This window comes from Girardinichthys multiradiatus, chromosome 11 (assembly GCF_021462225.1).
Source record: "Girardinichthys multiradiatus isolate DD_20200921_A chromosome 11, DD_fGirMul_XY1, whole genome shotgun sequence".
Lineage (NCBI taxonomy): Eukaryota > Metazoa > Chordata > Actinopteri > Cyprinodontiformes > Goodeidae > Girardinichthys > Girardinichthys multiradiatus.
Window position 1 is genome coordinate 508,005 of NC_061804.1, and position 26,146 is coordinate 534,150.

General features: G+C 42.9%; 3 protein-coding genes across 3 annotated transcripts in view; all 3 read left to right on the top strand.

Moving 5' to 3' along the window:
- The window catches only part of LOC124876446 (A disintegrin and metalloproteinase with thrombospondin motifs 2-like), a 41,771-nt gene extending 29,973 nt beyond the window's left edge, over positions 1-11,798 (top strand). The window contains exons 12-25 of the mRNA XM_047379226.1: positions 1,285-1,430; positions 1,505-1,594; positions 1,670-1,752; positions 2,710-2,843; positions 3,149-3,272; positions 6,440-6,520; positions 6,600-6,763; positions 6,855-7,014; positions 7,089-7,221; positions 7,328-7,538; positions 9,333-9,462; positions 9,549-9,623; positions 10,099-10,291; positions 10,783-11,798. Coding sequence (XP_047235182.1) covers positions 1,285-1,430; positions 1,505-1,594; positions 1,670-1,752; positions 2,710-2,843; positions 3,149-3,272; positions 6,440-6,520; positions 6,600-6,763; positions 6,855-7,014; positions 7,089-7,221; positions 7,328-7,538; positions 9,333-9,462; positions 9,549-9,623; positions 10,099-10,291; positions 10,783-11,506 — 2,448 coding nt within the window. The 3' untranslated portion in view covers positions 11,507-11,798. The remainder of the gene's footprint in view (positions 1-1,284; positions 1,431-1,504; positions 1,595-1,669; positions 1,753-2,709; positions 2,844-3,148; positions 3,273-6,439; positions 6,521-6,599; positions 6,764-6,854; positions 7,015-7,088; positions 7,222-7,327; positions 7,539-9,332; positions 9,463-9,548; positions 9,624-10,098; positions 10,292-10,782) is intronic.
- Positions 11,799-15,809: 4,011 nt separating this feature from the next.
- LOC124876706 lies at positions 15,810-18,934 on the top strand. Its single transcript, XM_047379681.1, has 6 exons — positions 15,810-16,672; positions 16,791-17,019; positions 17,126-17,356; positions 17,440-17,581; positions 17,678-17,821; positions 17,910-18,934. Exons 1-6 carry the CDS (start codon positions 16,222-16,224, stop codon positions 18,192-18,194), a joined length of 1,482 nt encoding a protein of 493 aa, XP_047235637.1. The 5' UTR covers positions 15,810-16,221; the 3' UTR covers positions 18,195-18,934.
- A 1,527-nt stretch (positions 18,935-20,461) lies between these two features.
- On the top strand, positions 20,462-25,252 carry ndufa2 (NADH:ubiquinone oxidoreductase subunit A2). Its single transcript, XM_047378579.1, has 3 exons — positions 20,462-20,822; positions 24,878-24,984; positions 25,069-25,252. The coding sequence occupies exons 1-3, from the start codon at positions 20,719-20,721 to the stop codon at positions 25,158-25,160; spliced, it is 303 nt and encodes a 100-aa protein (XP_047234535.1). The 5' UTR covers positions 20,462-20,718; the 3' UTR covers positions 25,161-25,252.
- Positions 25,253-26,146: the final 894 nt, after the last annotated feature.

Consider the following 26,146-nt stretch of genomic DNA (forward strand, 5'->3'; position numbering starts at 1 on the left):
CAGGAGTCTGTCTTGTACTGGAAGTCTGAGGTGTACAGAGTGAAAAGGAATGGTGAGAGTACCGTCCCCTGTGGTGCTCCTGTGCTGCTGACTACCTGGTTAGACTCACAACCCTTCAGTCTCACAAACTGTGGTCTGTTTGTCAGGTAGTCTTTGATCCAGGAGATTGTTGAGGCCTCCACCTGAGTCTTCTGGAGTTTCCACAGCGATAAGCAAACTGAAGGAGGTCCTGATGGTTTATTGTTTGCTTACTCAGGTGGGCCAACAGGAGTCTTTCTAGGACCTTCATGATGTGGGATGTCAGGGCAACAGGTCTATAGTCATTGAGGACTGATGGGTGAGTTTTCTTTGGTACCGGAACAAGACAGGAGGTCTTCCACAACACCGGAACCTTCTTCTGGGCCAGGCTAAGGTTGAAGAGGTGCTGCAGAATCCCACAGAGCAGCTCTGCACAGACCTTCAGGACTCTAGGGCTGACATGATCTGGAGCTGCAGCCTTATTCCTATTCAGTCTCTCCAGTTTTCTCTTCACCTGACTTCTAGAGACACACAGGTGGAAGGAGGAAGCAAAGGAAGCATCAGCATCTTCTGATATGGTTGATGGCAAACATGTAGAAGCAGAAGGGTCTAGGGCTGAGGTGGAAGATAAAAAATGTGAGGTGTTACTGGACAGCTGTGGGTCCTGTGGGTCAAAGGAAGGTGGAATGTCTGTTTGGCTGTGAGCAGGAGAGGAGGATGCTGATCTTGTTTCTGAACTGAACCTATTGAAGAATGTGTTCATTTCATTGGTTCTGTCCAGACCTCCATCGGTCTGATCATCCTTCTGCTTGAAGCCTGTGATCTTCTTCATCCCTGTCCACACATCTCTGATATTGTTTTGCTGGAGCTGCTCTCCAGCTTCTTCTTGTACACCTCCTTGCTGTCTCTTATCTTGACTTTAAGTTGCTTCTGTAAACTCCTCAATAATTATCTGTCTCCCTCTCTGAAGGCTCTTTTTTTCTTGTTAAGCAGGTCCTTCAGGTCACTGGTGATCCAAGGTTTGTTATTGGGGAAGCATCTCACGGTTCTGGTGGGGATGATGTTATCCACACAGAAGTTTATATAGTCGGTTACACACTCAGTCATGGCATTGATGTCCTCTCCATTTGGCTGGCACAGTGCGTCCCAGTCTGTAGCCTCAAAGCAAATGTTTAATGTGGACAACAAAAGAGAGTGTTTTCATTCTTTATCTGCAGAGCTAAATTTGTCTAAAATGTGTCACCAAGCAACTGTCTGTGGTTGCAGCACTGCTTTAAAGGATTCTGCATAAAGTTGACCCCAAACCTCCTGAAGCAACATGGAAACTGGGGAAGATGGAGTCCATTTGGCAGCTGCTCCCGGACCTGTGGAGGTGGGGTGAGGTTTCGGACCAGACAGTGTGATAACCCACCGTGAGTGACCTGTCGATCCACAGTGATGTCACAAGTCGCACCAACCTGACACACTTACCTGTCATTGTTCTCAGTCCAGCCAACGGAGGGCGCACCTGCTACGGGAACAGCTATGAGTTCCAGCTGTGCAGCCAGGAAGACTGTCCTCCCTTGACTGACTTTAGGTTAGTAAATATGTTTGTTTCCGTGTCCTCTGGCTGACTTTGGCTCAGTAAATCTGATGTCTCTTTGTGTTTCAGGGAGGATCAGTGTAAAGCCTGGAATCCATTTTTGGAACATGAAGGAATGAAACATCACTGGCTTCCATATGAGCATCCTGACCGTAAATACACACCCAGACACACATCATGACAGTAAACATAGCGGAGATGAAACACACTCATTCCTGGCTGCTGAACGTAGGGATTCAAACACAGTTGTCTCTTTTTGAGGACCTCTGGGTTTACCCGTGAAAGTGAGGACATTTTTCTGAAGTTGCTGGGATGTTGTGTGTTGCAACAATGCTGTGGGACTGACCCACACTAATCTGGGTTCAGGTTCATGTTTAATGTCCTTGGAATGCATTATGTAACTGAAGGTCCTCACAAATTCCCAAAGACATCTACGTGTGTGTAGGTGTGTGCTTCTTTAGGTTGTCTATTTAAGACCTTTTCTGGTCTTACACCCACCTTCTGAAGGTCTTATCGGGACCAAAGTTGAGTATCAATTCGGTAAATGACCGTTTAGGGGTCAGGGATTAAGCTATGGTGTAAACTAGGTTTAGAATGAGGTTAAAGTAAATGTCTGAGGCCTAAATGCAGGAACTAAAAAGCTCCTAATATGGCCACAAATACGTGTGTGTGTGTGGGGGGGGGGGGGGGTTTACATGTTAAAGTCATCAGGCAGGAATCTGTTGTTGAAGGAAACTTGGAGCCTCTCCTCCCTTTAACTTTTCATCTTCTGAGAATAATTTAGTGTCTCTCTCCACAACGTTTTATGATCAACTTCAAATATTCCACCTTACGTCTCTCTGAGAACAGGTGTGTGTGTGTGTGTGAGTGTGTGTGTGTGGGGGGGGGGGGGGGGGGGGGGGGGTTCACATGTTAAAGTCATCAGGCAGGAATCTGTTGTTGAAGGAAACTTGGAGCCTCTCCTCCCTTTAACTTTTCATCTTCTGAGAATAATTTAGTGTCTCTCTCCACAACGTTTTATGATCAACTTCAAATATTCCACCTTACGTCTCTCTGAGAACAGGTGTGTGTGTGTGTGTGTGTGTGTGTGTGTGTGTGTTTGTGTGCAGAGGATGAGCGCTGTCGTCTCTACTGCCAGTCCAAGGAGACAGGCGCCGTGGTGTCCATGAAGAGAATGGTGCATGATGGGACGCTGTGTTCCTATGATGACGCCTACAGCATCTGCGTCCGAGGAGAGTGTGAGGTCTTTATTGTGCTTCGGTTTCCAAGTGTGACTCACACCCTGCAGTTTTTCTCCTGAATTTAGTTTTTAATTTAATGATGTCTGAAGAGGAACAACTGAGCGGTGCTCTTGACACAATAATGCTGAATATTTTCATTTTAGACAGTGATTGGTTGTTCTGGTGATTTAGTTTGTTTATCTTTTTATTGACCTCAAGGTGAATACATTTTCATTTCATTCATAGTATGTAGATTTAGTGTGTAAGGTCCAATACATTCACCAGTAATGCAGTTGGCCTTTCTCACCTTGTCTCCTCCCTCTTGCAGCATGTAGGATGTGACAGTCAGATTGCTTCAGATCAGCGGGAGGACCAGTGTGGAGTCTGTGGAGGAGATGATTCCAGCTGCAAGATTGTCAAAGGAAACTTCACCCGAAGCACCAGGAAGCCAGGTGATCTGAACTGAACCAAACTCACCCGTGTCCACACTGATGAGCTATACTATTGTGACCATTGACAGGCAAATTGAAAAACCGAGTCACAGCTTTTCCATCACTGTGGCTCTAAGTAAAATCTTTGGTTGGCAGTAAGGACCTAAAAAAGTGGCCCAAGGAAAACCTGAAAGCTGGAGACAGGGTCAGAGACAACCAAAGATCAGGTGAACGATGATCGGGGTCTAAAGGAAAGCATCTCTACCTCAAACTGTGGTTCTGAAATGTTCTGGTTGGAGCAGCAGACCAGTCAGGGTGTCCATCATGACCCATGTCCAACATCTAAAACTCCTACAGATTGTGTGAGCATCACAAATGGAAGGAGGTGGTCCAATCTGATTGATCATGTTTTCTGTTGCATCATATGGCTGCTCAGGCCCATGTTCATGTGTTACTTGGGGAGGACAAGGCACCATTAAAGAAAAGTAACCCAGTTGTGGCAGTGTGATACTTTGGACAATATTCTGCAAGGAAACCTTACGTCCAGCCTACTGCTGCTGACAGGCACCAGTAGTCAGATAGCAGTGGCATCTTCCAGCAGGATGTAATCCCTTGATGAAAGGCTTCAACGGTATCTTGAAGAACTCACCATCCAGACCAGGCCTTCACCACAAAGGATTTAAGTGACTTTCTCTCATCCAGTCTGAAGCTGTCCAGGCTGGTCCTGGCCAGGCACTGATGGCTCTGACCTCTTTACTAAGAGGTTTCAGTGTGATCCACACTTTTACTCTTAGCCAGCTTGGGGTTGGTCTGCTCATACTGAAGGACACCCTCTGGACCTTGTTTTTACTTTAGGTCTGAACATGGACTTGCTCTGGATGGTTTTCATCATCATCATCATCATCATCATCAACTTTATTCATAAAGCGCTTCAACATGAGCCACAGCTGAAACAAAGTGCTGAACATTGGGGATAAATAAGAGAAAAAACATCAGATTAAATAACATAGCTAAACACACAACAATGTAAATAACTTAAAAACTCAATACAAACATAATAAAAACCAAACAATAAAACAAATAAAATCAAAACCTATAAAAGTTGGGTTGAAGGCCAGGGAGTAATAGTATGTTTTTGAACAGGTTTTAAAAATGGACAGTGAAGGGGCCTCTTGAATGTGCAAAGATAAAAAAAATTATTTGTCATCACCACCTTATTATTTAGTTTTATCTCTTGCAGTCTTCAGCAAGGTTACATCTCCCTTCGTAAGTTCTTCTACTGCTGCTTTTATTCTATTTATGCTCTTATGATGATGTAAATATCCTCAGTGATGATTAAAATAAACACCAGCTTTCAGTTCTAGAAAAGCAGGTGTTGGGAACAGAATCTTTACTTTTCCTCTAGAAAGGTAAAGATTCTGGTTTGGACCAGATGCTGAAAAAGAAACTGCTTAGTCAATCACTTAACCTGGATGGCATTAAATTGACCTCTGATAATAAAGTAAAAAACCTTGGTGTTAACTTTGACTAGGACATGTCATTTAAATCCCATATTAAACAGGTTTCTAGGATTTCCTTCTTTCACCTCCAGAACATTGCCAAAATTAGAAATATCCTGTCTAGGAGTGACGCTGAAAAACTAGTCCATGCATTTGTTACTTCAAGGCTGGACTATTGTAATTCTTTACTATCAGGATGTCCACAAAATGCAGTTAAAAGCCTTCAGCTGATTCAAAATGCTGCAGCAAGAGTTCTGATGAAAATTAAAAAGAGAGATCATATTTCTCCTATTTTAGCTTCCCTTCATTGCCTCCCTGTTAAATCCAGAATAGAATTTAAAATTCTCCTCCTCACATATAAAGCCCTTAATGATCTAGCTCCATCATACATCAGAGATCTGATTGGTCCATATGTTCCTAACAGAGCACTTTGTTCTCAGACTGCAGGTTTACTGGTGGTTCCTAGTCTCTAGAAGTAGAATGGGAGGCAGATCTTTTAGTTATCAGGCTCCTCTCCTGTGGAACCAGCTCCCAGTTTTAGTCCGTGAGGCAGACACCCTGTCTACTTTTAAGGCTAGGCTTAAAACTTTCCTTTTTGATAAAGCTTATAGTTAGAGTGGCTTAGTTTATCCTGAACTATCTCTGTAGTTATGCTGCTAAAGGCTTAGGCTGCTGGAGGACATAATGACCACTTTCACCCTCTTCGCTACATTCTCATACTACTCTCCAGTTTTGCTTTATTTGCTGTTATTTCAGCTTCTAACTTTATGTTCTCTCTTTTCTCTTCCTAGAAGCTACACCTGGTCTGGCTGTGTGGTTAGCTGTGGCACCTTCTTGGAGGGACACATCAGCTGAGCTGCTGCTGCCAACAACTTAATGCTCACCTTCTACAGATGATCCACATGACCCTGTCTTTCAGTGTTTAACCCTTTCTCTCTCCTAGACATGGCTACTGACTGAGCTTCTACTGTAACTAACTCTATGTTGTCTCTTTCAGACTCTAACCTTGAAAACTGGATCAGAGTTTATCTGTTCTTTCTTTCTAGATGAAACGACTAAAGGAGCTACATCCATTAACATTTACTTTTCCTTCCCATAGAAAGTACTCCTGGATCAGTGCTTCTTTGTTCTCTTTGTGTCTCTGCTCTGTTCTCTCAAACCTCCAGTCGGTCATGGCAGATGGCCGCTCACACTGAGCCTGGTTCTGGTTCTGCTGGAGGTTTCTTCCTGTTAAAAGGGAGTTTTTCCTCTCCACTGTCGCTACATGCATGCTCAGTATGAGGGATTGCTGCAAAGTCAACGCCAGTGACTGTCCACTGTCTCTACATGCTCATCCAGGAGGAGTGAATGCTGCAAGTCACTGACTGGATGCAATCTGCTGGGTTTCCTTAGATAGAAAAACTTTTTAACCAGTTTGAATAAATAACTGAATCTGATTGTTTGATATTTAGGATTATATGGAATGAATGAACCTGACTTTAAATCTGTTTAAATCTTTATATGTGTTGTGATTTGTTGCTATAGAAATAAAACAGAGTTAAATTGAATTGAGACTGTATCAGGACCAAAGCAGGCCTTCGGAGCCCTAATGAAGTCTATGGTCATAATGTTATGACAGAATTACAGATGGTTATCCAGTGATGTCTGAATAATTGCCTTAATTGACTGATTTTTGACAATATGCTGTAGGTTACCTGAAGATGTTGGAAATTCCCAAAGGAGCCAGGCGCCTCACGATCCAGGAGTTTAAGGGGACCCCTCATGTTCTGGGTAAGAGGAGTATAGAAACCAAGACCTTGTGTTCATTGTTGGTTCACAAACTATCTTGATCCAGAGTTTTATGTTGCAGCTGTAAAGAACCAGGAGACGGATCACCTCTTTCTCAATGATGAACATGAGATTCCTGAAAGCCGAGTGGTGATTGAGAAGGGTGTGGTCTGGGAATACAATAAGACTGGTGAGCAGGAGTCCCTTCAGACCAATGGGCCACTGAAGTATGGAGTCATACTCATGGTCAGTCACTTGAAGAAAAGACACAGTATTGTCAATGTTTCTGGATAGAAGGTCCACCAGAGTGAACCTTTTCCTTCCTTCTGTTCTTCAGGTCCGTTCTCACCTGGATTCCAAGGTGACAGTGTCTTATAAGTACATCATACAAGATCATATCCGTTCTTCGCTTGAGTCCAACATGGTTCAGGAAGAAGCCCTTCTCTATGAGTGGGCTCTGAAGAAATGGTCTCACTGCTCCAAACCCTGTGGTGGAGGTATCTACTAGCTCACAGGCTCCCAGTATCCAGTAACCCACCTGCGATGGACTCAATGTCAAATTCTGTTGCAGGGACGCAGTACACCCGGTTTGGCTGCAGGAGGAAGGCTGACGGGAAAATGGTTGAGAGAATAGACTGCTCCGACATCAATAAACCCAGACCCATCAGCCGCAAGTGCAACACCGAAAGCTGCAGATCTCTACGGTAACTCACGCAGACTGCCATGGAAACACAACATGATTACACCAGAGTCATCCAGTCAGAAAGCAGCAGATTCATTTTAACTTTGGAATCTTGTCCCAACCACCAGGTGGGTGAATGGAGACTGGGAGGCCTGCAGTGCCTCCTGTGGTCTGACTGGGTGGCAGCGGCGTTGGGTGAGCTGCCAGCAGGAATCCAGCAGTGGGAAACAGCAGCGCTCAGTTAACAGCAAACTCTGCACTGACGACCGGCCAGAATCCAAACAGCCATGCAACCGCTTTCCCTGCCCTGCAGCGTGGAGACCCGGGCCTTGGACACCTGTAAGGAGATAGTTACAGGCATCCAGGAGTCACCGACTTGTGGATTACGTCTGACGTGATTCTCTGTGAACTACACATCTCCAGCTTCCTTTCTCTTCTTTTTAATACCAAAATTCAATTTCTTTTGAGGTCAAACTTCCTGTCTCTTCCTTCTTTTTGGTCTATGTTTAAATGTTCCTTTTTTGACAGCCTTTAACACTGTTCTCTTTAACTAAGATGTATGTTTCTCTTGGGAACAACCTTCCATTTATACAGCCTTCATATTCTTTCCTGATATAGACTCAGTTTATCTTGAAGCTAATTTTTTTCTCTTTATTTCTGGACTATGTTTAATATTCAATTCAGTTTATTTATATAGCGCCAATTCACAACACATGTCGTCTCAAGGTTCTTCACAAAGGTCAGGTTCATACATTCCAATTAATCGTAACCATTGAACAGTTCAGTCAGATTCAGTTATTTATTCAAATTGGATAAAAAGTTTTTCTATCTAAGGAAACCCAGCAGATTGCATCCAGTCAGTGACTTGCAGCATTCACTCCTCCTGGATGAGCATGTAGAGACAGTGGACAGTCACTGGTGTTGACTTTGCAGCAATCCCTCATACTGAGCATGCATGTAGCGACAGTGGAGAGGAAAAACTCCCTTTTAACAGGAAGAAACCTCCAGCAGAACCAGAACCAGGCTCAGTGTGAGCGGCCATCTGCCACGACCGACTGGAGGTTTGAGAGAACAGAGCAGAGACACAAAGAGAACAAAGAAGCACTGATCCAGGAGTACTTTCTATGGGAAGGAAAAGTAAATGTTAATGGATGTAGCTCCTTTAGTCGTTTCATCTAGAAAGAAAGAACAGATAAACTCTGATCCAGTTTTCAAGGTTAGAGTCTGAAAGAGAGCACATAGAGTTAGTTACAGTAGAAGCTCAGTCAGTAACCATGTCTAGGAGAGAGAAAGGGTTAAACACTAAAAGACAGGGCTATGTGGATCATCTGTAGAAGGTGAACATTAAGTTGTTGCCAGCAGAAGCTTGGACGATTCCCCTCTCCAGAAAGGTGTCACAGGTAGACATAGAACCAGGCCAGGTGTAGCTTCTAGGAAGAGAAAAGAGAGAACAAAGTTAAAAGCTGAAATAACAGCAAATAATGCAGAATTAGAGAGTAGTATGAGAATGTAGCAGAGAGGGTGAAAGTGGTCATTATGTCCTCCAGCAGCCTAAGCCTATAGCAGCATAACTACAGAGATAACTCAGGATAAACTAAGCCACTCTAACTATAAGCTTTATCAAAAAGGAATGTTTTAAGCCTAGCCTTAAAAGTAGACAGGGTGTCTGCCTCACGGACTAAAACTGGGAGCTGGTTCCACAGGAGAGGAGCCTGATAACTAAAGGATCTGCCTCCCATTCTACTTCTAGAGACTCCAGTAAACCTGGATAGGATATTTCTAATTGTGGCAATATTCTGGAGGTGAAAGAAGGCAAGCCTAGAAACCTGTCATTATCATAATAGGCATGTCGGGTTTAGCCTTCAGGCTTTTAGGCTTAGGTCCATCCAACCGGCCGAATATGTTCTTTGCATGCAGAAGGAAATTAAATAAAGTAGTTCTACACAATATTGCATAAACTAGTCTTTTACTACTGTGATATTGCCCACATTGCACACAATGTTGCAATGATGGTGCTTAGGTACATGGGTCAGCTCTGTTTACTGCTTCCTCAAACAATTTTAACTACAGAAGGTTTATTAGGTGTAGTCAGGTGGTCCAATTAGAGTCTAATTATTACAAATGTTTGCCCAGTGTTCAGTCTCCTGTGGAAATGGGACTCAGGACCGTCAGGTTGCGTGTTTAAATCCTGAAGGTTCAGCTGGAAACTGCAGCGATCCTCAGCCAATAGCAACGCGGTCTTGTCAGGCCCCGCCCTGCAACGGTAGGCATCCACCAATCATTATATTTCTTTATTGGAGCCAATGGTAAACTGTTAACTGCTCTGCTTTGTGTGTTTCCTTCCTTCAGGAGATCAGAAGAACGCCATCATCCTGTGGCTTTCCAGATCCAACCCAAACTTCCTGGCTCCACAGACATCTCCCAGTAAAACATTCAGCTTCCTGTTGTGTTTCCATTAGAACCTTCTGATTTATCTCTTAGTAAATATTTGGACCAGTCAAACATTACTAATATCTTGCTGATCTTTTCTCAATATGCCAACAACAAAACCAGTCAGAACCATGAAAACATCCAACTGGACCTTTGAAGCATTAGCTCTATAGTTGGGTTGGGTGTTAATACTTTAAGGTCTTGAGTTTGGGTCCATCACTTTGACCTGAACTGATTGCTCTGTATGTCCCTGTGGGTCAGGCTAAGTTTGGCATTGTCCAACAGCCTACAGAGGAGCAGGTCTTTAAAGATGTTGGTTGTCTTACAGAACTTCCTGGTTTCACAGACAACAAACATTGGAGATAAATTGCATTGTGCAGTATTGTTGAGAGGCCCAATGTGATCTATAACCAGAGGTTCAATAGTTTAATTTTACTTTTAAGATCATCTAATCCATCTGTGTCTTCAGGGCAGCGTTGCCGTGGTGACCGCTCTGTGTTTTGCCGGATGGAAACGTTGAGCCGGTACTGCTCCATCCCCGGATACAGACAGATGTGCTGCAAGTCCTGCAACGAGACAAGCGTCAGCAACTATGATGGTTTCAGCAACTCCAGCAATTACAGCAACTTTAGTAACTTCAGCAACTTGAGTCCCACAAACAGGTCAGACATGACAGAACTTTCCAAGTTGTAAAAACAGAACCGTCTTAAAAGATGGAATACACAGCTACACAAAATTAATGCTAAGACCCCCTGAGACCGGATCAAAATGTTCTGACCAGCAACAGCTGGTACCAAATGAACAGAAGTGATAAATGAGCTGTCTTTAATGATGGTGTTAGGGTGCTTTCAGCAGGTCTGCTTCATGTTTGTATGAAATATCTGCAACAGGTTCAATCAATAATGGTGCAAGAATTCAGCTGGAAACAGTTTGATTATTATTTTTCATTTTTTCACAGATGTGGAAAAGATTTAAATGGCTTCATACTATGGAATAATGTATATTGATATAGACGGACAGACAGACATGAACTCTGTTGTCAAAGCTTGATTTTTTTTTTTTTTTAATGACCAGAGTCTGAGAATTTGAGTCCTTCTCTCCTTTGCCTACCCAGTACAAATCAATCTAAAATGCTTTTGCTTTCGTCTTTTAGTTCCTGGGAGTTGACTGAAACGATGTCAGGGACCACGTCTACCTCATGGGTTAGTTATGTCCCCAATGAAGTCACCAGCACACGGCCCCCCACCAGCAAGAGCAGCACCGACTTCGTCTACGTGGAGTACAGTGATTACAACGAGTTTCTGGCGTATGACAACGCTCCGCCACTCTCTGAGACACCGCCTCCTGTTCCAACTACCACTGCTATTACCACTACTACAGCCGGTATCACAGCTGGTACGACAGCCACTGCAACTACTACAAGGTGTCCAAGAAAAACCACTCAGGTGTTTTTATCAAACAGAAAATCTCCCCCAGTGCCCTTAGTTACGCTTAATCCAAACCAAACACCGGCACCACTCAGAACATCTGATCTCCCAGAGTTCCCCATAGCAATGTCCACTGAACACACCATCACCACCACACCATCAGCAGCACCACCTTCAGTACCTGTCTCGAAGAAGGAGAACAACTCTGTGAATGAGGTTCCGTACCGGATTGTTGGAGCGGACAGCAACACCACTAGAGAACAGCAGAACGTCTTTGTTCCAAGGATGCTGCCTTTCCACGAACGGACTCAGAACAAACGCATTGAGCAACTTCTAAAGGAGAGACGGCTGCAAGACCTCCTCAGACTGCTGAATCGGACCAGAACGAGACGGAACCTCCTGACAGAGGTCCACCGGACCAGAGTGAGAACTAGGGACAGGAGAGATTGAACCGGTTTTGTTCTTTCTGCTGTTGAGCTCCTTAATCTAAGCGCTAAGCCCAATAAACTGAGTGAGAAAAAAAACTGACAATAAATCCTTCATCTTTATGTCTACTGAGCTTTAAACCAAAGTTAATCTGTCAAGCGTGAAAGACCAGAGCCTGGACTGCAGAAAACTTCGGGTCTGTTCGGGTTTTGTAATTATGTTGTCTATACCAAATAATCCTGTTTTTAAATAAAGCAAAGTCTCATCCAGCTGCTGATGTCACATATAGTGACTCATGCACATTTGGATCAGATCACATCGTGTCTGACTCCTAAACCCTCAGATTGTCCCTGATCCAGAGTCTGTTCATCTTTAATGACTCTCTGGTGTGACCAGAACCTGGTATTTTCCATTTTATCTCTCATTTCAGTGTTATTCAGCAGACTGTTGGGTTTTACATCACATTATCTCCACTGACCTGTTAACACAACTTCATTCAAAATCCAACCTCCATCTTGTCTATATTTTTAGATTTGGTGCAGCTTGTTGAGGTTTGCAGACATTCATTTCTGCTCAAGTCTTCAAAGGTCCAACCTCAGCATTTGGATCAGGTTGAGATTTGGACTTTGACTGGACCTGTCATATTAGAACTGATCTCCCTGACCCACATGCAGAATCACTCTAGGACACAGGTAAGTTTCAAAAGTTGAATTATCTCAAGAGGCAAAACTGTCCTTTTAATTCTCCCAAAGGATGCGTTCTCTGGTCATCTAGTCCACTCTCGGGCTTGTGATCTCCTGGTAGATGATCTAAAGGGAGGGTTCTTGGGGCACAATCCGTGGGCAGCAATCCAGAGGGTCAGAAGGTGTGCTTCCAGTAAAGTTGGAGAGCGGGCAGGCTGGAGGATAGTTGGAGCTTGCAGAAGCAGCTGGTAGCTGGGTTCCAGGGTTTTTCTGTCCGAAGGTGAAGGAAGTGAATCCAGAGTTGTGATCCACACGACCTGAGAGCAGCAAAAAACACGGGCTTAGATTACTGCAATGTTTGCACAAAGACTTACAAACTTTCAACCATGTACTTGGAAACTGGAGCATCAGGCAAAGAATGCTTGTCCTGCAGCTGCTTAAAAACACTCCAGCCAAAATTGGATACAGACTGCGTCTGCACACCACGTCCACCAGCAAAGCCTGTCCGGGAAGACGGAAAGACACACACACACACGCACACACACACACACACACACACACACAAAGTAGCACAACACAGATTGTGACAGGACTATTGCACTATCTTGATTCCTTTCTTTTTCACCCATTCTCTGTAGATCTGCTGTTGTGTTCATGGTCCTGTTGATGACCCAGTTTGGACCAAGCTTCAGCTGTCAGATGGACTCACATTTGACTCTCGAATATTTTGGAGTTCATGGTCTAGTCAGTGACTGCAAGGCCCAAACCATTATCGCTCCAGAACCATGCCTAACAATCTGTATGATGTGTTTTCTGCTGTGTTTGGTTTTCTCCAACATGGTTCTGTTCATCATGGTCAAACATCTCTATTTTAGCCTCATCTGTCCAGAGGACATTGTCCCAGAAGTCTTGTTCTTCTTTCAGATGCAGCTCTGCTAACCAACAGTTGTGTTCAAAATAATAAAGTCCAACTAGACCAACTAGATCAGTCACTGTTCTTGGTAGAAACCACAATCACCACATGGCAAAGTATTCACCAGTAGGTGTAGTAGAGTCCCAGAAAACCAATAGAACCACCACTCATTATCTCCAGGCTCCTGAGTGTAAGTGAATCATTTATTGAAAGAGGATTGTTCTAAATAATAGCGGTGTGAAGTTCAGTTACTGAGGTCCTTCGTTCTGTGAAGAACCAGGAGTCCATCAGGTGGCGCTCATCTAAAGATGACTCCAGCACATGTTGAACATGTATTTCTCTCTGAAAACCTGACAGAAATGGGTTGTTTCAGACATTGTTCAGAAGAACAGCCTACTTTGATTAGGACATTGAGTGGAGAGGGTAAAACGTATAAAGAAGTGCAGAGAATGATAGACTGCTCAGTAAAATGATCTCCAAGGCTCTAAAATGGAAGCAAACCCAGAGAGACGTGGAAGAAAACCAGAGACTACCGCTGGAGTGGATGAAGAACAACCAGAATGACAGAGACTCAGCCAATGATCATCTCCAGGGTGATCAGAGAAGATCTGAAGGTAACGATGAAGACTGAGACAAATAGAAGACATCTGTTTGAAGCTAATCTATCAGCAAGAAGCCCCATAAAGTCCCATGGTTAAAGAACGTGCTGAAGAGGATCCAGTTTGCCAAAGAACACGTCAACTGGCCTGAGGAGACATGGAGAAATATTTAGTGGACCTCATGAAGGTCAGATTGTTCTCTTTGGGTCCAAGAGCTGCAGACAGTTCATCAGATGACCTCCAAACACTGAACTGTGTCCACTCTGAAGACAGTGAAGCACGGTGGTTCAAGCATCATGATGTGGGGACGGTTCTGTTCCTGTTGTGTCGGGTCTGTTTATCACAGACATGGAATCATGGGTCAGCGTCATAGAGACAGGTCATGTTGCCTGATGCTGAAGAACTGAGTCAACAAGACAACGACCCAAACACATCAGTAAGCGAGCTGCATCCTGGTTCTAGACCAACAAAACCAAAGTTCTGGAGGGCCCGGACCGTGATCCGACTGAAATCTTGTGGGGTGACATCACAACTGCTGTTTCTGAGGCAAAACCAACAAATGCAGAGAAATGTGGAATGGGCCAGAACACCTGTTCACAGGAGCCAGAACCGGGTCGACTCCATGTAGCACAGATATGAAACAGTTCTCAGAACCAGTGGTTCTGCAACTGAATATTATCTTAGTGATTCAGTGTTTCTTCAGTTGATCCAGTGAAGAACAGTGAAGACGCTGTTATGTTGAACCAACGTTGATGTTTGTTCCTGGTTTGAGTTAGAAGATCATGTCCAGAGTTCCAACGCATGGAGATAAAAACTATTCTAAGGGTTCTGAGCTTCACTCACGGTTAAACTCACCGCTGGCATTCTGGACTCAACTGTATAGGACAAGACATGGTCGTCCACACTTGACTCCCTGGACGTCTGTTGGACATAGAAAGCTCAATGTTTACGACCGCGTACGCGGTGCCACAAAATAATCTGATTGGCGGGAAAAAGTTCCCACATCAAACTGATTTTCTATGACACATTGGTCGAGAGTAGGCACAGCGTCACGGCCACTCTGCCTCGTGTAAACATGTCTATTCCTCTTCCTCCCTAGTCTGTTTTTTTTTTGGTTTTTTTCGGCACTGGAGGCCTTTATTTTTGGCAGTAGGTAGACAGGAAAGAGGATTAGATAGAGGGGGAGACATTCAGCAAAGGTCACCGGGTCCGGTACTCGAACCCGGGACAGCCGCTTCGAGGACTGTACCCTCTGCATATGGTCGTGCGCTTAACCCCTACACCATCAGCACCACGCCCCTACTAGTCTGGTTTAATGGCCTTTAACACCACCTTCTTTTCTTTTTGTTTTTCCAAAGCTACATGGCAGAAAGTGTGGGAAATGTAGGAATTTATCAGCAGAAATACAGGACATTGGTACGCTCAACTATGTGAGCGCAATGTCCATGCTGCTCACAGTATAGCCGACTAAGGTCTGCCTTTAAGTGCTGATGCTATCTGGTTTTTAGAGGAAAGAGAATTTCTCCTTCAACCATCCAAACAGATGGACTGGTTCAGTGTTTTTCTAACTGTCCTGTCATGACCTGTAATTTTTAACTTGCTAACTGAAGCCTGTAGAGTCTGAGATGAAGTTCTTGGGGTTTTGGTTATATCTGAGCTTGACGCTCTGACCTTGGAGCAAGATCCTCGGTTACTCATTTTAATCCATCTAATGTTCCTTCTTAGAGACAGTGTTGGTTTACCTGCCTGGTGTTTCCATGGTGACCTGAGAAACCACTGAAACCAAGCGTTTTTTCGATTTAATTCAGTTTTATTTCTATAGCGCCAATTCACAACACATGTCGTCTCAAGTCACTTTTAGTCAGTTTAATCAATCATCCAGATTCCCAGTGAGGTTCATACATTCCAGTTAATCCTAACAATCGAACAGTCAGATTCAGTTTATTATTCTAATTGGAATGTAGCAGAGAGGATGAAAGTGGTCATTATGTCCTCCAGCAGCATAACTACAGAGATAGCTCAGGATAATCTAAGTCACTCTAACTATAAGCTTTATCAAAAAGGAAAGTTTTAAGCCTAGCCTTAAAAGTAGACAGGGTGTCTGCCTCACGGACTAAAACTGGGAGCTGGTTCCACAGGAGAGGAGCCTGATAACTAAAGGATCTGCCTCCCATTCTACTTCTAGAGACTCTAGGAACCACCAGTAAACCTGGATAGGATATTTCTAATTGTGGCAATATTCTGGAGGTGAAAGAAGGCAAGCCTAGAAACCTGTCATTATCATAATAGGCACATAGCTGTCAAGTCTCCCGTTTTGGCTGGGAAACTACTGTATTTTAACCTCTTTCCCGCCATCCTCCCGTATTAGTATTCTCCCGTAAATCTCCCGTATTACAATATAATAATAAAAAAACATTCCTCTGCTTCTTTCTCTGAATTCTGTCACTAGCCTCGCGAGAACTGCCACCTGCAGTAGCCTGGGTGGCAGTTGTCGCGATATTAGTGCCGACGGCGGGAACAAACCTGGAACAACAGAGGAGAGAAATGGATAGATGTGACGAAAGGGAAGGCATTCCTGCCAGAAAAAGAAAGACATCGTGCAAATATCTTGAAAAATGGGACAGCGAATTTTATTTTCTAAAGAAGAGCAGGATGGGGCACAGTCATGCGTTCTGTAAGATTTGTAACTGCGATTTTAGTGTCTCCCACGGGGGAAGGAACGACATCAGTCAGCATGAAAAATCGACCAAGCACAAGCGCTGGCTAGAGGCACAGAAACAGGCCCAGGCAATGTCAACATTTGTGACTAGAAATACCACCGAGGCAGACCAGGTCATAAATGCGGAGGTTAAAATGGCAATGCTGTGTGCCAAAAACAATGTTGCTTTCAACTTCTGTGATGACTTCAATAAGTGTGTAGCTGAAATGTTCCCGGACTCTGCTATCGCACGGAAATTCTCGGCGGGAAAAACCAAGGCTACCCAACTCATCAAAGGTAAGCTGAGTCAAATTAAGTATGAGTATTGTTTATGCATATGACTATTTAATAATGTCCCGTATGCATATTGTAGGGTAATGGTTAACTAATTTTAATTACTGGGCTCTCTCAACAGGTGCCATAGCAACAGAGCTAGATGACGAGTTGGCCAAAACATGCCGATCTCAGCCATTTTCTGTGATGTGCGACGAATCGAACAACAGAAAAGGAAATAAAGAATTCGTCATCCTAACTAGACTCTACGATGAGGCCACTCTGCAGGTCGTTACAAGATTCATGGAGATGCCTCTATGCAACGTGGGAAATGCAGAAAATCTGTATGAAAAACTGAGTGAAGCACTAAGGTAAGGGAACTGCACTGTGTTGTTGACGTGTGTAATAGTTTGCATGTAATTATAACCATACGTTTTGTCTAAGTCGTTTTATGGCATTTCTTTCTGTTATCCATAGAAAAAGAGGCATCCCAGGGGAGAACCTGATAGCCTTTAACTCTGATAATGCGAGCGTCATGAAAGGCAGACACAACTCTATTATCAGCAGACTGAAACAGAACCAGCCCCACGTCCAGGACCTCAGCTGCATCTGCCACCTGGCACAGCTGGCCACTGGCTGTGGCATCAGAGCAGCCCAGGTACCGGTGGAAGACATCCTGGTGGGGATATACACCCACTTTGATAAAAGGTAGATGCAAATAAATTAAATAGGACTTCTATTTTTTCTAGGTCTGCAGTTAATATTCTTATAAACATTTTTCTATCTTTCAGTGCAAAAAGATGTGAACTCTACAAAAGGTTTGTAGATTTCACTGATTCAGACCACCTGAAGCTCCTCAGGTACTGCAGCACCAGATGGCTGAGTCTGCTAACCTGCATCCAGAGAGTGTTGAACCAGTGGGATGCACTACAGGTAAGGATGGTAACTCCAGCAGATATATACACAGTTAACTATGCTAGATTTCCATTTTAACCATGAATTGCCACCCTGTGTCCATATGTACTGTAGGCCTACTTTAACAGTCAGGAGGAGGTGGAGAGGAGTGCCAAAGTGCGCGATCTAGCAAGCCATCTGCGTGATCCAATCGTGAAGGCTTACTTCATGTTCCTGAGTGCCCTTAAGCCTTTATATGAATTTAATATTGTCTTCCAGGTGGGTGTCAATCATATTGGATGAATTAAATATGGTTGTACTTATTGTAGCCTTTTTATTACAGTGTGACCAATTATATTTTCTTCAGTCGGAGGCCGTGCAGATTCACAGACTTGAAGAGGAGATCTACAGGCTGATCAAGAGGATCCTGGGGTTCCTCATACCAGCCGGGGCCATCATGGGTGTACCTCTCAAGGAGGTGGAGTATGGAGAAGGACATCAGCTGGCTGATGAAGAGCTCTTTATAGGAGCAGAAACAAAGGCATTCATGGCAAGGAAAGAGCTCCCTGTGTCAGCGGAGAAGAAAATCTTTCAGTTTTTATTACCCAGCAGTTATTTAATTATATCATCTTTTCACAGTATGAGATTATAGGCTGTAGTGTTTTTTGTTTACTCTTATGCTGTTGTAGATCTGTGAGAAGATTCTATGAAGCAGTGCTTCAGAAAATGTTCTCCTGCTTTCCTCTTGACCATCCACTCCTGAAGGACATGAAAGTGCTGGACCCTGCTGCTCGCCTTGACATTACTCCAGGGACAGGTAGATGTTAGAGTCAGTTCCTCATTGATTAAATGAATATTGCATGGTTTAGATCTGCAATGTTCAGTCAAACACTTGTTTTACTTTACAGTGGCAAGGCTAGGGGCCCTTTTCCCTCAGTTGATCTTGAGTGAGGATAGGCTGAGAGGAACTCATTGACTACCAGGTGACAGATAGCAAGCATCTCCCTCAAGAAGACAAAACTGACAGATTCTGGGGTCTGGTAGGGAAAGATGTGAGGTTCAGTGAGCTGCCAAGATTAATGAAGGCTTTACTATGCATTCCCCACAGCAATGCCAGTTCTGAAAGAGTGTTCGGTATGGTAAGAAAGATTGTTACAGAGAATAGGATGTCATTAGACAACAGCACGGTTTATGCTTTACTGTCATGTAAAATCAACCACTCTGGCCCAGGCCACAAATACACTCCATCGAAACGAGTCTTAAAGGATGAAAAGTCTGTAACAAATCTGGATAATAAGTCTTTAGTGAATGCCAGAGAGCCACCTGAGTGAACATGAGAAATTTAAATAAAATGTGTAATGAAGACAAAATGTAAATGTTTAACCTAAAGACAAGCAATTTAAAATGTGTTAAATAAATAAATGTGCTTGAACCCCTTTTGTGTTTCATTTAGGCTCTGTTATAACATAGGAATGTCCACAGCATTCAGTGTCAACAAAGGTAGGCTTATTGTAGACTGTATCCCTTGCTAAAATGCAAGGGATACTGGAGCTTGGTTGGGGTCGTGGGATGGCTCGCAGCGGGCCCCAGAACATTTCCCTTATTTTCAAATCCAAAACTTGACAGGTATGAATAGGCATGTTGGGTTTAGTTAGAAATAATTAGAAACAGAATACATTGAGCTGGAAGCGACTCTTTCACATAATAAACACATTAGAACTTTATACATCAAAGAATCTTGAAATATATGTAATTAAATACTCTAACATAATATTACATGTAAAACTTATGCTTCCAGACTCTGAAACAAACAGAGCATCAAAACGCTCCAGTTCTCATTAATAGTCATCAGTTTTATTGTTGAACCACTTTCCTCCTCTGATTCTAATAAATTCTGAGCGGTAAGAAGGTTTATTTGTACTTAATTTTAGCATCTTTACAGTTTTCTATGAACTAAAGTCTCAGGATGTCATAATTTACATGGTAGGTGATCTCCTTCTAGTGGTACAATTTCAAGCCAGCAGGTTATTTCTGATAAACAGTCCAATGAGTCGTCTTCAGTAGCTTAAATGTCTCCAATCTGTGTGGTCAAAGTATTTCTGAGGTGTTTAGAAACAACACTCGCCTTTTGACTGAGGTGGATGATATAAAACTTTTGGACCTACTGCTTAAATAAACTGGTGGTGGCTTTGGAGGTTCTTCACATGGACAACATGGCTGAGCGCCCAGGGCACCATTATGTCATGGGGTGGTATGAACGCTCAGAGAAAAGAAAAGCATACAGCTTATAAAATCATGTATCATGTGCCTTCTGTGTTGCTGACCCACCAGGTATTTATATTCTGAAACAATCAGAGATTTTTAAAAGAACTAAGTCAGAGCTAGTCTGAAGGAACGTTGTGTTTCTGTTTAAGGAAGTAATCTGTGGAATAATCTGTCCAAACAAACCTCAGAGAGAAGATCCTTTTTATCTTTAAGAAAATAACCAAATATATTATGTTGTTATGAGATAATGATATATATTGACCTAGTGGAGGGCTGTATTAATGAGATTATAGTTTATTTTGTTATTGCATGATTTTTCCAAGGAGGTATATGTATGGTTGGTTAGCCCATATTTAGTTTATCAAGTTTTAGTAAATTGATTTTTTGAGAAGGGGTAGATTATATCAGATTTTTTCTTTTTCTACTTCTTTTCATTCATTTTTTGTTTCTCGTGTACATATTAAAATGTCTTATGTTTATTTGACCAGTTTTTGAATTAAATAACATTTGTTATGATTATTTTAGGCACCAACAGCAGACTTGTACATTATAGGAGGCAGGGGGGTCAGTACCCTGAGGTTCTGTGTCTGGTTTGAGATCCATCTTTAGATTAGTGCTGAAGGACCACAAGTAAGAACCTAGACTGGGTTGAGGTTCTGTAGTTGTACCATGATTTTAAAAAGGAGATAAATTAACTACAGTAAGCTGTTTCATTTGGGCGTGGTAGTAAATAGTTGGGCAGATTGTAAGTAGTTACATTCATTTTAGTTCTTGTGAATTTCTTTGGATTTCTCTGCACAGTCTAATCCTGTAAGGACAAACTCAGGGGTGATCGCCCATATTACGAGCCTGCCAGGATAAACCCAGGGCATAAACTCTCTACGGTCGTCCTTGACAAACAAGAAGCCAAGATGGCTGCCGCCGCAGTGAGGAATCTGGGCTCCAGTTTGGCTAAAAACATCCGAGAGATCCGCATCCACCTTTGCCAGAGCTCTGCAGCCAGCCAGGGGGCCAGGTGAGTGGGGAACCGGGCTCTGAGGCAGGGGCGGCCCGGAGGTTTCTCCGGTTCGTACCGATAGAAGGTCCAGGGAAAGACAGAGGCTAACACCGGCGAACAGCTGCGCAAATTAAACCTTAAGAAGCTTTAGAAACTGGTCTTAATGGTTTGAATGTCCCTCCAGCAGAAGCTAACTGGGGCTAGCCGTTTGAATCATCCTCCTGGGTGTAAATATTAATCAGAACCAGGACCAGATAACGTCACTGGTTCCAGAGAGGCTACTGTTGGTGTCCACCACCCTCGGCTGGGTCAGCCCAGTTCTGAGGTCCGGTTTATTGTCACTTTGGAGGTACTTGTACTGATCCACTCAGTCCAAACAGTATTAACCGATGATATGTTTCATAAAGACTTTGAGCAGGTAACCGGGTGAACATCTGAACCAGTTAAAAGTTCAGAATGTTTCTGACCCGGTTTTAATAAACCGGGTCAGAAGAGTTTAAACAGCAGCGGGAAGCTGAAGGAAGGCTAATGTGGGAGCAGACTATTTCCTGGAAGCAGAGACACAAACAACCTGTGATTCTGTTACTGAGAAGACTGATTACTGGATCAGGTTCAGGTTCACAGTCGGTAACTCAGAGGGACTTGGACTGTGTCTCCAAGTCTTAAGTTCTGTTGTTTCATGTAAACCATCCGAGAGAAACCTGGTGTTTGGCTGCTGAAGATTAACTCAGGATGTTCTTCTGGTGGACTATGTAGAAACCACAGACAGTCAGTTTATGTTCCAGCATAGCTGCTTCTGGTATGAAGTCTGTAGATGAGAAGAACCTGGAGCTCATTGGTTAGACATAGAGAACAACAGGGTTTCTCCAGGTCATCTAAAAGCATCACATTTGATTTCAGGTAGCATTAAAAATTCTTTCTGTACTTTTTAAGAAAAATACTTGTGTAATTATAAACTATGTTTTGTCAGATATGTACATTAGTGTAAACATTTTGGTAACTTCTTCCAGACGGTCATAATTCCAGATGTTTGGTAAGAAGCGTGCTGCCTGGTGGGTGGGAAGAGAACTGGTAACAACAGTGGCTGGAAAGGCTGCAGCCTGTTGGTGGTAAAGATGCAGAATGAATCCGCAGTGTTTGTAAAAAAAGAATGAAGCTTGGTAGGGTGGGCGTCAGCGCTGTGAGATCTCGCAGTCAGACAGCTACAAATCAGCTGCTAGGGCTGACAACCGCTAACTGTGTTGAGTTACTTTCTGTAACCAACACCCAAACACCATCACCAACGCCACACCTGCAGCTGCAGTGAGCGCTACTGCCTCTGATATCGGAAACTCAGGCAGTCTTCCAGGGTCATTTAGAGCCAATGCTGCACTGTTCATACGTGTCCAGTGTAGGTGGTTCTGAGTTGTTCCAGACCAAAACATTTCACCTGTGGAAAAGACAAAACTAGCTACATTTTAAGGTGTGGATTCGCTCCACACTTCAAAAACGCTCAGCAGAGAGTGGCTTCTTTACTGTGGGGAAGTAGAGACTTACAACATAAAAGAAGAAGGCCCAGAGATTAGTCTGTGACCACGTTTGAGCTTGTGGGTAGGTTCTCAATGTGGACCTCACAAAACTACTGACTTCTGTGGCCTCAGCCAGGACCAGGTGTGGGATCTACCCTGACGAAGAGGGGGTGCCATTTGTGGAGAGAATAGCTTTGAAAGACGAGCTGGAAGAACTGAGAAGGGAAACGTATAGGTAACATCTGGTTATCATTTGGGTAACATCTGGTTATCATATAGGTAACATCTGGTTATCATCTGGGTAACATCTGGTTATCATATAGGTAACATCTGGTTATCATCTGGGTAACATCTGGTTATCATCTGGGTAACATCTGGTTATCATCTGAGTACCATCTGGTTATCATCTGAGTAACATCTGGTTATCATCTGGGTAACATCTGGTTATCATCTGAGTACCATCTGGTTATCATCTGAGTAACATCTGGTTATCATCTGGGTAACATCTGGTTATCATCTGGGTAACATCTGGTTATCATATAGGTAACATCTGGTTATCATCTGGGTAACATCTGGTTATCATCTGAGTAACATCTGGTTATCATCTGGGTAACATCTGGTTATCATCTGAGTAACATCTGGTTATCATCTGAGCAACATCTGGTTATCATCTGAGTAACATCTGGTTATCATCTGAGTAACATCTGGTTATCATCTGAGAAACATCTGGTTATCATCTGGGTAACATCTGGTTATCATATAGGTAACATCTGGTTATCATCTGGGTAACATCTGGTTATCATCTGAGTAACATCTGGTTATCATCTGGGTAACATCTGGTTATCATATAGGTAACATCTGGTTATCATCTGAGTAACATCTGGTTATCATCTGAGTAACATCTGGTTATCATCTGAGTAACATCTGGTTATCATATAGGTAACATCTGGTTATCATCTGGTTATCATCTGAGTAACATCTGGTTATCATCTGAGCAACATCTGGTTATCATCTGGGTAACATCTGGTTATCATCTGGGTAACATCTGGTTATCATCTGAGCAACATCTGGTTATCATCTGAGTAACATCTGGTTATCATCTGAGTAACATCTGGTTATCATCTGGGTAACATCTGGTTATCATATAGGTAACATCTGGTTATCATCTGAGTAACATCTTGTTATCATCTGAGTAACATCTTGTTATCATCTGAGTAACATCTGGTTATCATATAGGTAACATCTGGTTATCATCTGAGTAACATCTGGTTATCATCTGAGTAACATCTGGTTATCATCTGAGTAACATCTGGTTATCATCTGAGTAACATCTGGTTATCATATAGGTAACATCTGGTTATCATCTGAGTAACATCTGGTTATCATCTGAGTAACATCTGGTTATCATCTGAGTAACATCTGGTTATCATCTGAGTAACATCTGGTTATCATCTGAGTAACATCTGGTTATCATCTGAGTAACATCTGGTTATCATCTGAGTAACATCTGGTTATCATCTGGGTAACATCTGGTTATCATATAGGTAACATCTGGTTATCATCTGAGTAACATCTTGTTATCATCTGAGTAACATCTGGTTATCATATAGGTAACATCTGGGTAACATCTGAGTAACATCTGGTTATCATCTGGGTAACATCTGGTTATCATATAGGTAACATCTGGTTATCATCTGAGTAACATCTTGTTATCATCTGAGTAACATCTGGTTATCATATAGGTAACATCTGGTTATCATCTGAGTAACATCTGGTTATCATCTGAGTAACATCTGGTTATCATCTGAGTAACATCTGGTTATCATCTGAGTAACATCTGGTTATCATCTGAGTAACATCTGGTTATCATATAGGTAACATCTGGTTATCATCTGAGTAACATCTGGTTATCATCTGAGTAACATCTGGTTATCATCTGAGTAACATCTGGTTATCATCTGAGTAACATCTGGTTATCATCTGGGTAACATCTGGTTATCATATAGGTAACATCTGGTTATCATCTGAGTAACATCTGGTTATCATCTGAGTAACATCTGGTTATCATATAGGTAACATCTGGTTATCATCTGAGTAACATCTGGTTATCATCTGAGTAACATCTGGTTATCATCTGAGTAACATCTGGTTATCATCTGAGTAACATCTGGTTATCATCTGAGTAACATCTGGTTATCATCTGAGTAACATCTGGTTATCATCTGAGTAACATCTGGTTATCATTTGGTAATTTTCCACCTTTGCTGAATAAATATCAGTTATCAGCTGTTTGCTGATCTCAGGTGTTTTTCAGATGAACTTCTCATTCTGCAGAACCTCGTCGGCTGAATAACATGTTTCCTGCAGGTCAGAGGTCAAGAGGCCTCCTGCAGATCCTTGGTACTCCATTGGCTCTGATCCAGTATTTTTGACTGACTGCAGCAGAATCTATAGTCAGCTGCAGCACCTGACAGACTGATGCTGACCCGCCTATTTGTTGATAAAGTTTAAACTCCAGACATCTCTTCTACTAACACAGCGCCCCCTGATGGTTCTATCTTTCAGGGACTTTGTGGAGCAGAACTACGTGACCCTGAAGAAGGCGAACCCGGGGTTCCCCATCCTGGTCCGAGAGTGTTCTGGAGTCCAGGCCCGCCTTTGGGCCCGATATGGTAAGTCCCTGTAGTTCAGGGGATCTGTGGAGGTATCACTCTGTTTCATTCCACTTATATCATGTTTTTTTTGTTTGTATTCAGATTTTGGGAAGGAGAAGAGCGTCTCCGTGGACAACATGTCAGCTGCTCAGGTGGCCGCAGCCCTGCAGACTCTGGCTCAGTCCAAACATTAATCCCCACTCCCTCTGAACCTGTTCTGGTTCCATGTCTAATTCAGCTGAGTTCTGGTGTTTTTCTGTAAATATTAATAAAGACAGACTCCACAGCTCCGTGTTTACTGGGTCCTAACTGGTTTGGTGGAGGCTCAAGTGGTCTTACTTTCAGGGTAACTAAGATGGAGGGATCTGATTGGTTCACCTGTGGTTTCATTGGGAAAAGTGAGTCAGAAGGAGGATTTCAATTGGTCTGTGCTGGTTCTGAGGATACCAACTGTTGGTGGAACTAGAACATCATCCTGTGGAGGGAACTCAGACTGGGCCCATTTCCATCCCCAGTGAGCCGCTTTATTTCACCAGCTTCACAAACTGTTTTAAAGTTAAAAAGAAATTCTCAGACTTTATGAAACTATTTTAAAATGGTTTCTGTGATTCATAAAATGTGAAGATTTTCAGGATTTTTCTCCATATGAAACATCAACAACAAGGACGGTTTAATAAATAAATTCAGATCTTTGGAATAAAGTTAGTTTTAACTGAGAAACGCCGTCCAAATAATGGGAACAACTTTACATGTCTTCTCTGTTATATGTTAATGTCACTATAACAAGAAGACCTGATCAGTGAGATCTTCTAAACTGAGATGTTTCCCATTCATCGTGTCACTGATGACCTCCCTTTGCTGCTGGTTTCCACTGTTCTCCTAAATCTTCCCCAGAAACAGAACCAGCTGTGTGAACACGGCTGTCTGTAGCTGTAACTGTCTCATCATTTCGTAGATGTAAACGGAGGCATCTTCTGCCCAACTTCTCACAAAGTCTGAAGATGGAGATGTTGTCTAAATACCCATGAGTAACCTCAGCCGTGAGACCACCAACCAGGTGAGTCATTTCTGCCAACTGGTCAAAGTTTGCAGGAGAAATCGGGCCTTTCACACCTACCCCATCATTATAAAGACCCTCTGCTTAGAGGCTCTGATGTAAAGTTTTCAGGTCTTTTTGTTG

Excerpts from the sequence above, each read along its gene's own strand:
- LOC124876706 (XM_047379681.1), top strand. The coding sequence starts at position 16,222 with ATGGATAGATGTGACGAAAGGGAAGGCATTCCTGCCAGAAAAAGAAAG. Across the intron at positions 16,673-16,790 it reads GGCTACCCAACTCATCAAAG|GTGCCATAGCAACAGAGCTA; the intron begins GTAAGCTGAGTC and ends CTCTCTCAACAG. Across the intron at positions 17,582-17,677 it reads ACCAGTGGGATGCACTACAG|GCCTACTTTAACAGTCAGGA; the intron begins GTAAGGATGGTA and ends TATGTACTGTAG.
- ndufa2 (XM_047378579.1), top strand. The coding sequence starts at position 20,719 with ATGGCTGCCGCCGCAGTGAGGAATCTGGGCTCCAGTTTGGCTAAAAAC. Across the intron at positions 20,823-24,877 it reads GCAGCCAGCCAGGGGGCCAG|GGACTTTGTGGAGCAGAACT; the intron begins GTGAGTGGGGAA and ends TCTATCTTTCAG. Across the intron at positions 24,985-25,068 it reads CCGCCTTTGGGCCCGATATG|ATTTTGGGAAGGAGAAGAGC; the intron begins GTAAGTCCCTGT and ends GTTTGTATTCAG.